Source organism: Phalacrocorax carbo, chromosome 4 (assembly GCF_963921805.1).
Source record: "Phalacrocorax carbo chromosome 4, bPhaCar2.1, whole genome shotgun sequence".
NCBI lineage: Eukaryota > Metazoa > Chordata > Aves > Suliformes > Phalacrocoracidae > Phalacrocorax > Phalacrocorax carbo.
In genome coordinates, this window is record NC_087516.1 from 2,004,054 (window position 1) to 2,019,034 (window position 14,981).

The window sequence follows — 14,981 nt, forward strand, 5'->3', positions numbered from 1 at the left end:
CCGCGCCAAGCAAGCCCTGCTACGCGCAGCGGGAGAAACACGAGTGCTTTATGCCCACGCAGAGCGGGTGAAAGCTGCGTGCTCCTGCGAGCGGCGGCACTGAGGAAGCCGGGTTTCCTCCCCAGGCACCCCAAGGCTAAACTCTCGGGTGTCCACCACGCACCACGAGCTCTCTCCTCTTCCTCCGGCACACTGCGGCAGGGTCTCTCCCCCCTGCTCAGCTGCTGATTTTCCACAAACCCTCAGGAATGCAGCAATAACCTTTACCCTCCTGCTACGCAGGGGCAAAGCCGACGGCGAGCAGCCCAGGAGCTGCAGGCAGATCCGATCCCCCGGGGCGGCGCGGCCACCCGAGCCCAGCTCCTGCCATGATTGTAAGGCGCTCGCAAGAAAGCTAAGAGGAGGTAACACCCCCTCGGGCGCACCGATCAACTGAGGCAGGGGCAATATTCGGAGAGGAACACGAGGTAACCCTGCGGCACGGCCACCCCCCGCAGCCGGCGGGTGCTCGGGGACTGTTAATGATGCTGGAAAAGCTGCTGGAGAAGTTGGCCGCCGTCATCCTACTTCAGAAAATAAACAGATAAATGTCACTCACTGTCCAAGTGCTATCGGCACAGACGCTCTTGTCAATAAATCAGACGTATCTAGGAACAGCTTGAACAACTTTTATTTTTTTTTTTAAAGTGCTTAAAACGTAAATAACAAGCTCTTTATAAACATTAGTTGCAACTATTAAAACATGAAACACACAGAACCCACTTCCTGCGTACATGAAGTACAGGGAAACCAACAACTCTGAAGACCCCGACCCTTACCCTCTCCCATTTTGGGGTGGTTTGTTTTTTTTTTTTACACCCCACGTTTGTAACACAAAACACACGGCGGTTTCTTCACAGACAAGTCGTAAGGCTGAGTCTTCGTGACACTTCATCCAGTATCCACATCCCTTCAGGTTTGTTCCAGTTTAAGGATATACCTTGGCGGTTCTTCTGGCCCATGACTCTGGGCCAGAAGGGCCGGTCAAGGCTAAAATAAATCACTTGGCCAGAGTTCTTTAAAAAGCAAGAAACCCAGGCGTGGGCCGACAACAAAAGCAGAGCACAGCTGCGAGCACCAGCACCCTGCGGAAGACCTTGTGAAACAGCTTGAGTGCGGAAAGAGAAAGACAGACCAGGAGGCAAAAATACAGAGTGGTTGTTACGGCCGTGTTTAAAATGGAACCAGTGAAAAAAGCCGCTGCTGGCCCATCAAAACCCTTTCGTCCGCTTGGTTCGGTGAAGAGCGACAGACCCCGACAGACCAGAAGGGCTGCTCGCCTCCCGGTTTCTGCAAATAAATCTCTAAATACGGAGCTCTGGGACACGAGCGACTTGAGAGTATTTTCCCCCGCTTCTTTTTCTCATTCCCCTGCATCCACAAGAAAACATCTAGGACCTCAAAGCCATTTCCCACTGGTAACTTCGAGGTTTTAATGAAAAAAATTCTACAGACTCTGGCTTCGGTGCTGTTGCGTGGTGCAGCCAAGCTTACTTGCCTAACGCAGAGAATAAAAACTGTGTGGTGAGGGAAAAAAAAAAAACACATTTGCAGGACGGCGGAGTGGAGAAACAGAGAACCAAGACGAGCATCTTTAAGATGCCTTTTCCTAAGCACAAGTCCTCATTTGTAGATACCTACGGACTTCTAAACGCTCAAAGACAGACACGAAACATCAGGGCTGTCGTCACCGCTTGGTTTTTTCCGTAGCCGCCCATCTCATGGGCGACACCAAGGTGCCCGCGCCGTACCCCCGCCTCGGCCTTGGGAGATGTTCTGTTATCACAAAGTCAAGGCAAAAAAGCGTTTTAGCCCTGCTTGCTCCAGCCTCCTCCGAGACGGCGCGGGCTCCTGCGGGTTCAGGGTCCGTGTCGCTGCGCTGCGACGGAGGCAGGTCACGGGAGGAAGCACGTATTGCTGAAAAGGCCGTACACCCGATACGGCCTGCCGTAGCTCTGAGATTAACTTGAATATATAAAGTGCGAAACACTCAAGCTTTGGAGAGGGGGAAAAAAAATAAGGCGGAGCTGTCTAAGGCAGAGCGGGGATGAGGGAAGCGGTGAAATGCGATGGAAGAGGAGGGCGAGGAGGCAGCGAGGAGGTGCAGCAAGCTCCTTAAAAACATTGGCACTTGTGTGTGGGGAGCACCTACAACGCCGATCTCTGACGGGGGAGAAATCCCAGCTATTTCTGAGGGAGCGGAGAGCCGGTGTGAGGTTTCGGCTCTACGCTTCCCCCTTGCTGATGCCCACCTGACGCAAGCCTTCACCGCTCAGCATCCCGGCCCAGCATCCCTGCCAGTCAGCCCTGCTCTTCGGCTGCTGGACTGCTTTCTAGCTGTCCACAACTCCTCCCTGCCCGCTTTCAGATAAAAGGGAGGGCTTCCCCATGACAGATATCCACCCAGAAAGGGAACCCAGCTCTCAGGCCACAGGATCTTTTGATTATACAGGCAGGGAGGCAGGGAGAGGTTTCTGGTACTTTTCTATAAGGAGAAAGAACCCCCTTCCCTCAGACCCTCACATCCTACACTAGAAACAAAGTCTCCACACGTGAGACATACAGAGGGAGGAGGAACATGAAGGCGCAGGTGGAGAAGGGCGAAACCCCAGACTACTCCCTACCTGGGGCAAAGGCAGGTAGGAACTAAAGGCTGGTAGCTGCTCTCGTCCCAGGTAACAAATCCTTCTCCTACGATGGTCTACAGGCTCGATATGACCAAACATTGTCAATGACAGCAACACCAAATCTCCTCTTAACCGATACCTCTTAGTCCAACAGCCTACTTCTCCAACCTCAGACTTCCAGCGTGACCCAAAACTGTCTTTATCCAGCTGTATTTTGCCCTGGAGCGTTTGGCCTGCTCTCCCCCTGTGTCATCTCCTAATATCGCTCCCTCCCACGTCTCGCGAGCTGCCCGTGCAGCGCTCCTGCCACAGACCAAAAGCAACCTGCACACAGGGATGGGAAGGCTCTGCTGTCTGCATTTAAAACTCAACTCACGTAGTTTGGATTAGCAGGTAAAAACAGAAGAGAAAGCCGCCCAAGATGGGTTGCGCTGAACTGAGAACTGGATTTCGGAGCCTTTTTTGGTAGGAAACTGCTATTGTTCTATTGCAAAAGGCACGATTTTTTAAAGTCATGGTATAAACTGAAGCAAGTGAGGTAAAAACAACATGAGTAAAAACAACAGGAAGGTTTTAAAAGAATCCAGTAACTCTGGGAGATGTACAGGAGAGAGAAGATGCCTTACATGTCAAGACAGCTCAAGTCCTGTGCCAACCGACCCTCTGCCTGCACGGGCGCCTTCTCCAGCCAAAAACCTGGCAGAATGAGAGGGAGCAACATCCTATCTATACCCTTCCACAGCATCTCCAAATCAAAAGCTGCGCTGTACTCCGCTGCGGCCAGGAGCATCGCTCACCAGCCTCAGGCTAACATCATCTACGGTTGTTAAACCGCGTAAATCAGAGGCCTTTAGACGGTTACTCTGCAGTTAGCAGCAAGAAGCATTCAGCTCTGAGAGCTGGCCTACGACGCCTAAGGGTGGGCCCCCGCCGCCAGAGACCTGACGCCGGTGTGTAGATGCGATACAGTTCAAGCGGTGCTGGGTACTAATACTGGCTCGAATGGGTTTGTGACCATTACTGAGTTGCTAGCTTTGACAGAGAGCGTTTGACGGATGCCTGACCCAGCAGGACGTCATGCATAGAGGTGGCCGGGCGGTCAGACATCCTTCTCCGCACACGAGCTTCGGTCCCAATGGCATTTTCCCATTGCATGGAGAAAGACGATGCAAAGTCAATGGTGGGGGGCAGCCAGTGGAAAGCGATTCCTGTAGAAAATTCAGCCGTGGTTTATACATACGGGAACCCCACCCAGGGCACGCTGGCAGCCCAGTGATGGGTTGGGTGGTGTGCAGGAAGATCTCCTGCAGTACAGATGGCACGCAAACAGTCACTGGCCCTTCTCCCATATTGCAAGTCCAGTTCTGAGCTGGGTAACTGAGGCAGCGTCAAGACTCTGCACGCACACGGCGATGGAATCGACACCGCTCGCAGTCAGGCAGCAACGGCGGCCTGAGTCCTTTACAGCCTCCATCTCCGGCGCCGCCGCTTTGTGTACCATCTCCCATACGGTCAGGTACTGGCACAACTTGGAGCTGGCTCTTCAGATGGAAACCTTTCATTTGGGGGTACAGCACATGGGGCAGGAAGGGAAAGAGGCACCCGACAGCAGCCCCTTCCCCTTGCTGCCCTGCCGAGCAGGCTCAGCGGACAGTAACGTGCTGGTTGACCCTTCCTGAGTTTAAGCACCCCCGATGTCATCAACTGATTTAACACCATCCGTCAGCCAGGGTACACCGCTTCAGAGAAGAGAGATGTGGAAGAGCATGGGCCGAAGAGCAGCAGTAGCAGGATGAAGACATGGGCGAGGTGGTTGGTTTCCAGCCCTCAGATGTCCATGGACCACTTATAGCACTGGCAGGATGAGTGCCCAAGAAGAGGCCACTTGGTTGTAATGACAGGGACCTAAGGAGGCATCTGCCTTGCGTGGAGGGCTCTGCTCCTCCCCATAGGGTAGAGGACAGCCTCCCACCCTATAGCTCCCTGGAGCCAGAGCTGGGATAAGCTTGGGCTGGGGAGGAGCAGATAACCTTTCCTGCTAAACTCTGCGAACAGAAGCCACTGGAGCCCTCTTGTAAGAGGAAGGGGGAGTGCAGGGATGTTTGCAGCGTGTTTATTGGAGAAGTGCTCTAGGCGAGTGATGCTGGTCTCTGCGGAGAGGTTACTTGGTCTTGCTTTCCCCCAGCGGGATCTGGAGGAGTGTGGGAGACTGTTCCATGATGCGCACCAGCAGCTGGTCAATGTAGTTCTCCAGTTCATGGATGTACTCCTCCTTCTTGCTCAGCTCCTTCTCTCTCTGCAGGAGGAGCTGGGTGAGTTCATCATGGGTCAAGTGATAATACTTGGCTGACTGGTCCACTGTGGTGGGATCCTGTGGTAGAAAACAAGAGGAACATTCAGCCAGTCCAATGAAAACCGCTGCTCCCTTTAGCATTTGCAAGGTGCAGCACAACCAGAGCAATCAGTATTTGCTTGCCTTCTTTCCAAACCTAACCTAATGAGCCTGAGACATTGTGCAACTATCACGTCGTGTCTTTACAAAGCAGCTTTCCCACATGCCACGCAGTTGCCCAAAAATACTGGAGGCAGAACGACTGCCCAGACATCCAGGCCAATGCAGCCCTCTCCATACGGCTAGAGGTGACTGCTGAGTGCTTTCACCAGCTGAGTAAAGCAATTTAACAGGGTTTACCCAAAGACTGTGTCAAACCTCTTTCCCCCAACAGTTAGAAGCTAAGGGCACAACACAGCCCATTAGCCCAGCATAATGAGGCCTGGCATTAGCTACTCCCCCTCTCTGGGGCTTTCCCCTTCCCCAGTCCTCCAGCAGCAGGCCTGGATCACAGCAGAAGAAGAGAATTAAGAGCTGAAAGACCCCTCAGGAGCTCCCAGAGGATGACAGCCCCGGCGGAGTCCACTCAGGTGAACCCCAGTGGCAGCATTTTACATGTTTCGTTGGGGAGGCAAACAGAGCGGCAGCAGGCAAAGGCAAGGAGAAGGCGAGCCTGTGAGACTCTGCCCTCAGACATACCACACAGGTATTTTGCTCGCCTCAACATGCCAGCATTTAAAATACAGCCAGGCAAGCGGCATCTGAGCAAGGCTCCAGGAAGCACCTTCCCTCTGCCTCCGTCAGGAGAAAAAAATCCTTCAGGCCTTTAGTCAGGTAGCTATCGCATCCTCCACCTTTCGTGTCTTGCGGATAACCAGGCATTCGCTCACACACTGTACAACAAAACCCCCAAACCAAAGCAAGCAATGGGAGAAGAACGATGGGGTGAGAAGGGCCAGAGGCCAGGTCACAGAGGAAGGGAAGCCAGTGGGAGGCTGGGCAATCGGGATAAAAGATGTTGGGGTTAATCCACGTGGTTCTGCTCACACTGTGGCAGGACCCCATTCTACCTCCCCCTACGCCAGTTTTCCTCACCTCTGCCACCAACTACAGAACATCTCGAGCAGGCGGGAACGCAGCTCTCACCTCAGCGGTAGGTTCCTACCTTTAACTTCTTCGCGTCCGTTTTCTCCGGGTGAGAGGATGGGGCCACAGGCTGGACGCTGCTCGTGGTGACCGTCTTCAGCTTCTCCAGGCCGTTGCTCAGAGCGGTCGTCAGGCTGGACCTGTGCTGCTGCTTCTTCTCGCTGGAGACCTCTTGCACCACAGCGCTGATGGGTTTCACTGGGTGGGGACTAAGGAGAACAAGGAGGTCGGACAGTTAACACCCTGCCGAGCTGGGGAGTGATGCTGCTGGCTTTCCCTATGGTTTTTATGGGGATGGGACCCACTTATCACATTTAGTCAGCTCCACACAGCTAAATCCTCTGTGCTTGTGCTGCTCAAAGCTCACCTGCTCCGAGAAGAGAGAGGAAAGCCAGCGTCCCGCAGAGCAGGCAGCCCACAGCGCTCTCCGGCACTGTCTCCACCCAGAGATGAGATAAGGAGCCCCAGGACATGTGTTCGGCAGAGATACAGAAGAGGTCCCCGTGCCCACACCTACGCTGCTCACTCCACGCTGAGTGGGCTCTGGGTCGAAACTCCTGGCTGCCAGCTGTTGGCACAGCTGGGGGAAATTTAACCCAGGTCCAATGTAATTGGGAGCTGCTACACCCACTGCCCAGAGGGGCATTTTGCTGCCCGGGAGCCCCCAGATTAGTGTCTTGGGTTACCACTGACGCTTCAGGGATGCTCCTGCACCACTGTGCATCAGCTCCTGCGCTGCCTCAGCCCAAGAGCTGGGCTCCATCTGCCTGGAAGACACCACAAAATTTGTGCCCCTCCACTAGGCAAAAGGGGGGGCAAGGAGATGGTGTCTGAACGCACCTTCTCTGTCACTTAAGAATTACATTTCCATTTATTTTTGCCTCACTCTTCATCCAAAAGATTGCTTCTGGGCTTAAGCAAAGCAGCTTGCTTTTTAGCATGATGGAAAGAGAAGTGACCTGATGCTACCTTCCTGCAAGGAACAGGCAGACCTGTGCACCATACTCGGGACGAAAAGATTGTAAAATCCACCCAGGAGCTCTGCAAAGCCCCTGCACTCATCAGATGCGGCAGCCACCCTGCAAAGGGTGATAATCCCAACTGCCGTGCGTCCGAACAACGCTGCAGGGGAAGGGGGACGTCTTGCTCGCAGGAGCTCTCAAGCAAGGCAGCCAAGCGCAGTCTCTCTTTACAAATGGGGACCTCAGGCTATTGATAGGATGGGTTGTGGGAGGAGGAATAACACCCGCAACCCCTGTGCGAGCTGTTAGCTGGGCTGGGACAGACGCCTCTCAAGTCTGGCTTGTGCTGTAACCGCTTGACTGTGCTTTATTTCCTTTTCAAAAGCAGAGAAGGTGGCTTTCAGCCCTGCTGGAGGTCAGAGATGATGGGTGCGGCTAGGACGAAGGTAACGTCACATAAGGCATCAGGTGGATGGCCAGTGTCCTCAAGGCTGGTGTCCTCGTGCCTTGTCAGTGGGGACAGGATCAGGATGTACCAAGCGACCTCCTCACTGTGCTGACAGGGCACATCTGCAAGTCCTCTTCAGCCACGATGATGCCTCCTGTCATCCGTTTGCTAGGAGAGGGCAGCAATGGTAGCCGCTGACCAGCTCCAACAAGCCAAAGGATCAACACCCCTTGTCAGAGCCGTCCAAGCACGTGGACATAGCCAAGGGTTCCTGGACAGCTTGGCAGGGGCAGAGGGATCCCACAAATCAGAGTGGGAGTCCACTGACAGCACCAGGCTGTGGAGAAGTCACCGTTCTGCACATCAGCCTCAAGCACTCTTCATCACCCTGGACTGAACCCTTCACCAGCAGAGCTGCAGATGCCGATACGGCGTACAAGTGGTCCAGCAGTTCTCCGTCTGCTATGATGTAAGATGGGGTGAGGGTGAACCGGACCAGAAGCCGTGTACAGATCCTGAAAATTGCTCGTTCCCAAGGCCTTTAAAAAACAGAAGTAACGACTTTGCTTGCATGAACCCCCCCTAGCCTCCTTCCCCAGATCCTGCAGTGAGCCCCACTCATTTTGGGCTAGGAAGACCACTGTAGGACTTCTACCATTCCTCAAAACACAGTGTCTGGGAAGGAAAGCAGCTGGGGAGCCAGCACGAGTGCTCATCACAGCCAGATCCAAAGATAAGCAGCCCCAAATGCCACCCCCACCTCAGGCATCCCCACAGCCAGCGCAGAGACTCCGACCAGACTATGGCTGCAGAAGCAGGAGGCCGACACCCCTAAGCAGGAGGTCTGCAGGGCAGTGGCTGGCCGTCACGGACACTCAGACCTCTGAAGGGGACCTCTTTTGGACCAAACTTAGCAAGGCTGCTCTACAGAATGAAAGCAACAGCCTTGGGATGGCAGTGGGATAGCTTGGAGGTGTTTTGAAAGCCGGGGAATGTTTCCCGCTGCGAGTCTGGTGGCAGGCAGCTTTCAGCCCCATTGCCACTGGGAACGCAGTAATTTCTGTGGAGCTGCAAAAGGCATTTTTAAAAAAAAAACAACAACAACAACAAAAAAACCCCAAAAACAATCTTTATCCCATTCTTTCCTGCTGAGAGGGTAGTGTGTGCAGGGCTCCTGCTGAGCAAAGCTCTGCCCCCTCGCCTTGTCGCTCTGAAGAGGTCCCAAAAGCAGGAGGGATTCCTCCACCCATGTCCCGCCCCGGGATGTCAGCACCGGCTACTTCCAGGGGAACAGAGGCCGCCTCATAGCCATGTCTGAAGTCCTGACAGATCTGCTGAGAAGTCGGACCTGTTTCCATCCGCCTGTCGATGAATGAGAACTTGAGAGCAGAATTAGTTGCTCACACCAACAACCTGCCTAACCCAGTACTGCATCTCCAAGTGGACATAAGTCTACGATGAAGCTTGAGGCACTTGAGATGAAACACCTCAGGAGGACGGTGGCACAGCCCTGGCCCCTCTCTCTGAGCAAGCCTTGCACAGCTTTCACCGATGCTCCCGAGGTCGTTGCTGAGCACAGTGAAAGACTGGGGAGATTCCCCTACAGCAACTTGGAAATTAAGTCCTTATCAACCCATTAAAATGTTTCTCACCACGAACAAGAAACAAATCCAAGGAAATGAGCCTCCTGTGCCTGCAGCAGCACATAGCACCTGAGGGCCAGTCCTCTGTGGAGAAGGGGTCTATGGGAGCAAAGGGAATGACTGAACTCAGGATCAGCAACTCTCCTCCCAGGTCTATCTGCGGACGTGGCAAGCCACTCTCCAAGCTCCAGGGGCTCCACAGGGTATACATTCAGATCACAAAGACTGGCTTGTGATTTAACCTGAAACCTTGTTCCCAGAAGAGGACGATTCTGCTGCACTCCTGACGTTGGGAAGGCACGAAGCAGTGTGTGCCAGTACCACCTCGGCACCTGTGACATCCCCAGTCCTGTCACCTACAAGTGCCAGGACATGCTGCCATAGTCACACGTCTGATCCCCCGATCGATGGGTAAGGAGCTGCACCACTGCTGGGCTCCTCCACGGCAGCAGAGTCCCCAGAGCACTGTCATGGGCTGTCCTTTAGGTCCCACTTGTACCAGGGGATGTGACCAGAGTCTCCTTCCCAGCGGTGAAGGTACCATCCCACCCTTCCCAAAGCGCAGAAAGGGGAGCCTCCACACACCTGAGTGTTGCAGCTCATGCTCCGAGCACCCACCTTTCCCCAGCGGCAACAGTTTTGCGGTGAGAGCCCTCCCTCGCTGCAGGAGAGCGGGGAAGGATCTGCAAATGCATTCCCGACACATCCTCTTTTGGACTCTGAATTCCCCAGCTGCATCTTCAAATCCGGCCCACAAGAAGCTGTTCCGGGAGGGCACAGCTCACTGTGACCGGGCAGTGCCCCAGCCAGACTAGGCAGGAGGTGCCGGTGTCACTCAGATATACAGGTCGACCACTTGACTTGCCATGTTGAACAAGGTGGCCAGCAGAGAGCTGCTCTGGCCACCTGGGAAGAGACGTGGGTCCCCACACCCAGCTTCCATCCCTCCCAAGGAGGGCACATAACCCCAGCACACCAGACTCACAATAATCCACAGCAGGTACTAGCTCCTCCTTTATCCGATAGAAGAGGAGGCCACTTTTGACCCAGCTATACCTTAATACCTGTCCTAAGTTTTAAGTCTTTCCCTTTTCCTTCAACCATTTTTCTACTGTGGCTTTTCTTTGTCTGCGTGCCGCTGACCAGCCTAATAGGAGACGATTCTAGGAAAGGCAAGCGTCACCACGGGGACCTGGAAAAGGGCCTTTCCACCTTGCCTCTCTCCCCCCATGACAACTAGTCACATCTCCCCAGCCTTATAAAGTAGTGCAGATCCTCAGCCTTCCAGAGAGACCTCAGTAACTCTTCAAAGCTTCCTGAATCACAGCAGCCAGTGTCCAAAACATCTGCGTTTTACAGGTAGAGAAACCAGAGCAGAGGTGTTCAAGGATTTCTCAGATGTGCCTGGTGCCAGAAGCCAGCCCTGACACGACGACCAGCTCTTAGGACCAAGCCCTTTTTCCTCCCACGAGCCAGTCAGCCCTTGGATGGATGCACAATCAAGCCTGAAGATGACTGTGAGCACATCCTATTGACGAGGAGAGCCCTGGGACTACACGTCTCCTGTTGCTTAATTTACCCTTTGGGATTGCAGGACACTTCTCTTTCCATGAAACATAACAAACCACCAAAATTGAGGAGATCTTGGTATACCTGCTATCTGCAAATTTTGAACAAGGTTGTTTGTTGGAGGATGAATAATCCAATTAAGAATTATTTGAGGATCTGGCCTCAGTGAAGAAGAAAAAAATTTTAAAATCAGCTAACAGACCCACCTCTTGCTGGTCTTTGCTCCCGAGGCCATTTTGCACGTCAAAAGCACACTCGAACCAAGGAGGGATCCCCATGCGGAAGGGCTGGGGCTCAGCTAAGTTCTGCTGTCCCCATCCTCCTGCCCTTTCTCTCCCCAGTAACCAATATTATTCTTGGGCCAGACAGGACTTTATCACTTCAGTGCCCCCATGAAGCTCCATTTGCCTTCTGTCACAGAAGTGAGGCTGATCGAACAAATCACTGCTAGAAGACCCAGGTCCCCATGTAAACCCTAAGAGCTTGATCCTTGATACTCTGGGCAGACAGAGCCCGTGACAGTCCTCTCCTGCCCAGGAACGCCAGGGGGAAGGTGCACCAGGAAAACTAGATGAACTGAAGGACGTAGAGCAAGATTCCATGCCCTAAACTCAGCACCTTTCTCTGCTTCACGGCATTTCTACAAGCCCAAGACTGACCTGGGAGGAGGAAAAGCCCCTTCTTTCATCAGGTGCACTGCCACGGTACCCGCCCTTCCCATTCCCGTTATCCTTAAGGTAAATCCCTCTTGCTTCATAACCAACAGGCACCTCAGCAGGAGGGAGGGGAGAACGGCATTTTGCCACCACCCTGGTGAAACTGCTTTTTTTTTTTTTTTTGCTTTGGAGAGAAGAAGGTTTTTAGTACCTGATGGTCATTTAAAAAGGAAAGAAACCAAAGCTGAATTAATGAAAAGGGAAGGGGCAGTAGCTGCGCACATGCCATGAAGGAACTCATGAGAGCATTAATGGCTGGAAACTACCCTGACAGGCATGGAAAAGGCACCTATTTTGCAAGCACAGGGAAGATGATGGAGCCAAAATTAGCACCGAGTGAAATGCGGATGCAATTCTGCTGCGGCTGAATTTTCAGCTGGGGCAGGTCTTGGATGCGTTAAGCCATTTGCCCTAGTTTAGGGCAAACGCAGGACACCGGTGGCCATTCCCCACCGTGATCCGAGAGTGCCAAGGCTTCAAGCTGTATAAGCTGGACTCTCTGGGACCACGGGAAGGTGAGAGGAGAGAGGACCTGCAGCAACACATGGAGCGGCCTCCTTGGAGTCAGCACCATCGTGAGCTGCTGACACTGAGCCGGGGTCCACTTATCGGCCCCCTGGCGACAGCGGAAGGGAGACAGGGTTCACCTCTACCAAATACACACCCTTTGCCTTCCCCGGAGAGTGCTCACCTGGTCGTCTGCTGGAAAAAGGGCTTCTCAGCTGGCTGTGTCTCCCTGGGCAAAACCACGAGCGCTGAAGCTTGTGTGTCACCGGACTGCGGCAAAGGGCAGGGCTGGGCGGCTGCGCGGCTGGTCACGGCAGGGACCCCGCTGCTCGCGGGGCGCGCGACAGGGGAAGGGAAATCAAACTGTTCAGGGTTAGTTGCAGCCACAAGGAAAGGGGTGGAGAAGGCCAAGGGCTGGCTGTCATGCAGGAAAGGAGGCTTGCCTAGCGGGTCCCTGGGAAGGTTAGTGGGCTGGAAGCCTTGCCCAAGGGCTTCCTCGTGGAGGTTGGTGAAGCTGGAGCCTCCCTGACCAAGCCTTTCGGGCAGCACAGCTTGAACAGGGAGGGGGTCTGGTGGCTTCTCCACAAAGGGATTGCTTGGGGCGTTTGAGCTGCGTGCCGAAGCAAAGGGATTTCTGGGGGCTGAAGCATCCTGCTCACGCCTCTCCTCCACCCTATCTGGCTTCCAGAAATCGGCCTTCTTGAAGTCTATCCTGCTGTCTGCCGGCCATCGGCGCCACGGCCCCTCGGGCTCGCTGGCGGAGGGTCTGCCCTGCTCTGCCTCCCCAGGAGGGCTGGCCGCTGCCTCGGGGGCACAAGGCTCAGACTGGCCTCCCGCTTGCCCAGCGGGGCCGGCCGCCGGCCCGTGCCGCCCCTCACCGTCACCCCACGCCAGCTCTGGCTGGGGTGGACTCTCCCCACGCGCTAACCTTTGGGGTCGTGCCGCTGAGCCAAGACCCGCGAGGTGACTGGCTGCCTCCTGCTCTTCCAGAGCCGTCCAGAAGATTTCCGGCTGGCCCATGTCTAGCTTGGAAGGTGGGTTTAGTCCCGACATACTGAGCTCCTCAGGGAATGGCTCCTGTTTGGAGGCCATCTCCCACTTGGCACCATCTGCAGCCCCCATCGGAGGAAATAAACCTGGCTGGGTCGAGCTCTCCTTGGCACCCGACTGGCCTAATCCATCCTGGGAGAACTTCGATGGGCAAGTCTCAAACTGCTCAGCTGCATCAGTCTCTCTCATCTCTGACCAGTCTTCCCCCAGAGAGGTGTCCCCTTTTGCCAGATCGCTAGCTCTCGCCTCCAAATTAGCTGCTGAGTCTGCAGCGGCAGCTTTGGCATCCTCAGAGACCAGGAACTCACTCCCAGCTTCAGCTACGTCCGCTCCCAGTGCAGGCGGGATGGGAGACGCCGGGACAGAGGGCTCACTGCTCAGACTGCTCCTCGGCAGCTCCATATCTGCCTTCGGGCCTTCTATGTCTTCCCGTTGCTCCTCGCTGCCTGGCTGCGGGTCGCTAGCACCCTCCTCCTCGCTGTCCCCTCCGCCGCCTGCGGCTGCAAACCGCCTTGGAGGTTTGGGGGGCGGCGCGGCCAAGCTGGCCGCCATCTCCTCCCTTTCTTGAGTACCCGTCCACGGAGAGAGGACCACGTGCCTCTCACGAATGTCGGAGCTGAGTTTTACACGGCTTTCACTGGCCTCAAGCCGCATGCTAGCCTGGAGCCGGTAGACTGAAGTCCGTATGTCGAACGCGTCCTCCTTGCTAGCAGCACCCTGGGGCTCCATCGCTGGCTCGGGGGCCACAGGGAACTGTCGTGCTGCCACATCTGCGAGCACCCGCGGGGGCACGGCCGCCACGTTGCTGCCTGGCAGGGTTTCGGAGATGGATTCGGGGGTGAAGGTGCTTCTGGGCAACACGCAAGCGGCGGCACGAGATCCGCTCTTCGCTTCGAAGGTGCCTTCGCTGAGGAAGGCTGGCTGCGGGCTGAACGCGCTCTCCTGACCCACGCCCTCCTGCTCAGCCACACTTCGGGCACTCTCTGACAGGTCAGGAGCGGTTTCGGTGGCTATGGTCATCCATCCGTTTGTCCCTGAACTAGAGGGTTCCTCCTCATTACTGTCCCCTGCCTCCCTAGCACTATTTTCAGCAGTTAGTGGTGTTGAAGCCTCTTTTTCCCCTGGATTTCCCAATGCAAACGCGGCTGTCCAGACTGTAGGCGTGCTGCTTTTCCTCCTCCTTCCCATCGACCCTGCAGACACAGGGCTCAGCACATCCTCTATCACTGTCGCTTCCTGGGTTGTGCTCACCAGGTTTGCCCCCACGTCTAAACTGGAGAAATTTGTCCAAGACCGTAGAGCTGCAGGCATTTCACTGCCGATTTGTGAATCGGCCTTTTCAAACACCTTTGTCCCCTTCTCCTGAGCTGGCTGGGCTGATCTTTCCGTTGGGCTGGCAGCATCGGGATCGTCGATGAAAGCCATGTCCTCTGCCGCCACCGAAGCAAAGAAGTTTTCCTTCTTCGGTTCTGGTTTGAGCCTGCTGGTTGCAAAGGCATCGAAGGTATCGTCCCACTCTGAGAGGGGAGGAGGGACAGCAGGTTTCTCATCCGGAGGAAGGTCTCCTTGTGATGGGGGAGTAGTTTCTGGAACAGGGACACAAACGCTTTTGGCTGGAGACTCCCTCTCTGAGTCTTTATGTCCTAGGGAGGCAGAGGGACTGCAATCCTCAGAGGAATAAAAGTTCCCAGCGACCTCTGTTGAAGCATGTGGCCCAGACGGGAAACTAGAGAAAAAGTGAGTAGGTGAATGAGAATTTAGTACCTGGTCAGCGAGGAGGTCCTCAAAGAAAGGATTGCTCTGCAGGGAGCTGAGGAATGGGTTGGTAGGGGACAAGCATCCGGACTGACTGTCTCCAATAGCGGGAGAGAGGTTAGCGCTTGGCATGCTAGCGAGATGGGCTACAGCAGCAGGAGGAAACTGGGCAGGGGAGCAGGGAGGA

General features: G+C 54.8%; 1 protein-coding gene across 2 annotated transcripts in view; it reads right to left on the reverse strand.

Annotated features, from left to right (window-relative positions):
• Positions 1 to 648: 648 nt before the first annotated feature.
• Positions 649 to 14,981, reverse strand: part of RAB11FIP5 (RAB11 family interacting protein 5) — a 43,272-nt gene continuing 28,939 nt past the window's right edge. The window contains exons 4-6 of one of the 2 annotated variants that reach the window (XM_064448812.1): positions 12,918 to 14,765; positions 6,164 to 6,353; positions 649 to 5,037 (exon numbers count right to left, since the gene is read on the reverse strand). In XM_064448812.1, coding sequence (XP_064304882.1) covers positions 4,828 to 5,037; positions 6,164 to 6,353; positions 12,918 to 14,765 — 2,248 coding nt within the window. In that variant the 3' untranslated portion in view covers positions 649 to 4,827. The remainder of the gene's footprint in view (positions 5,038 to 6,163; positions 6,354 to 12,917; positions 14,766 to 14,981) is intronic. The other variant, XM_064448813.1, reaches the window with a different exon arrangement.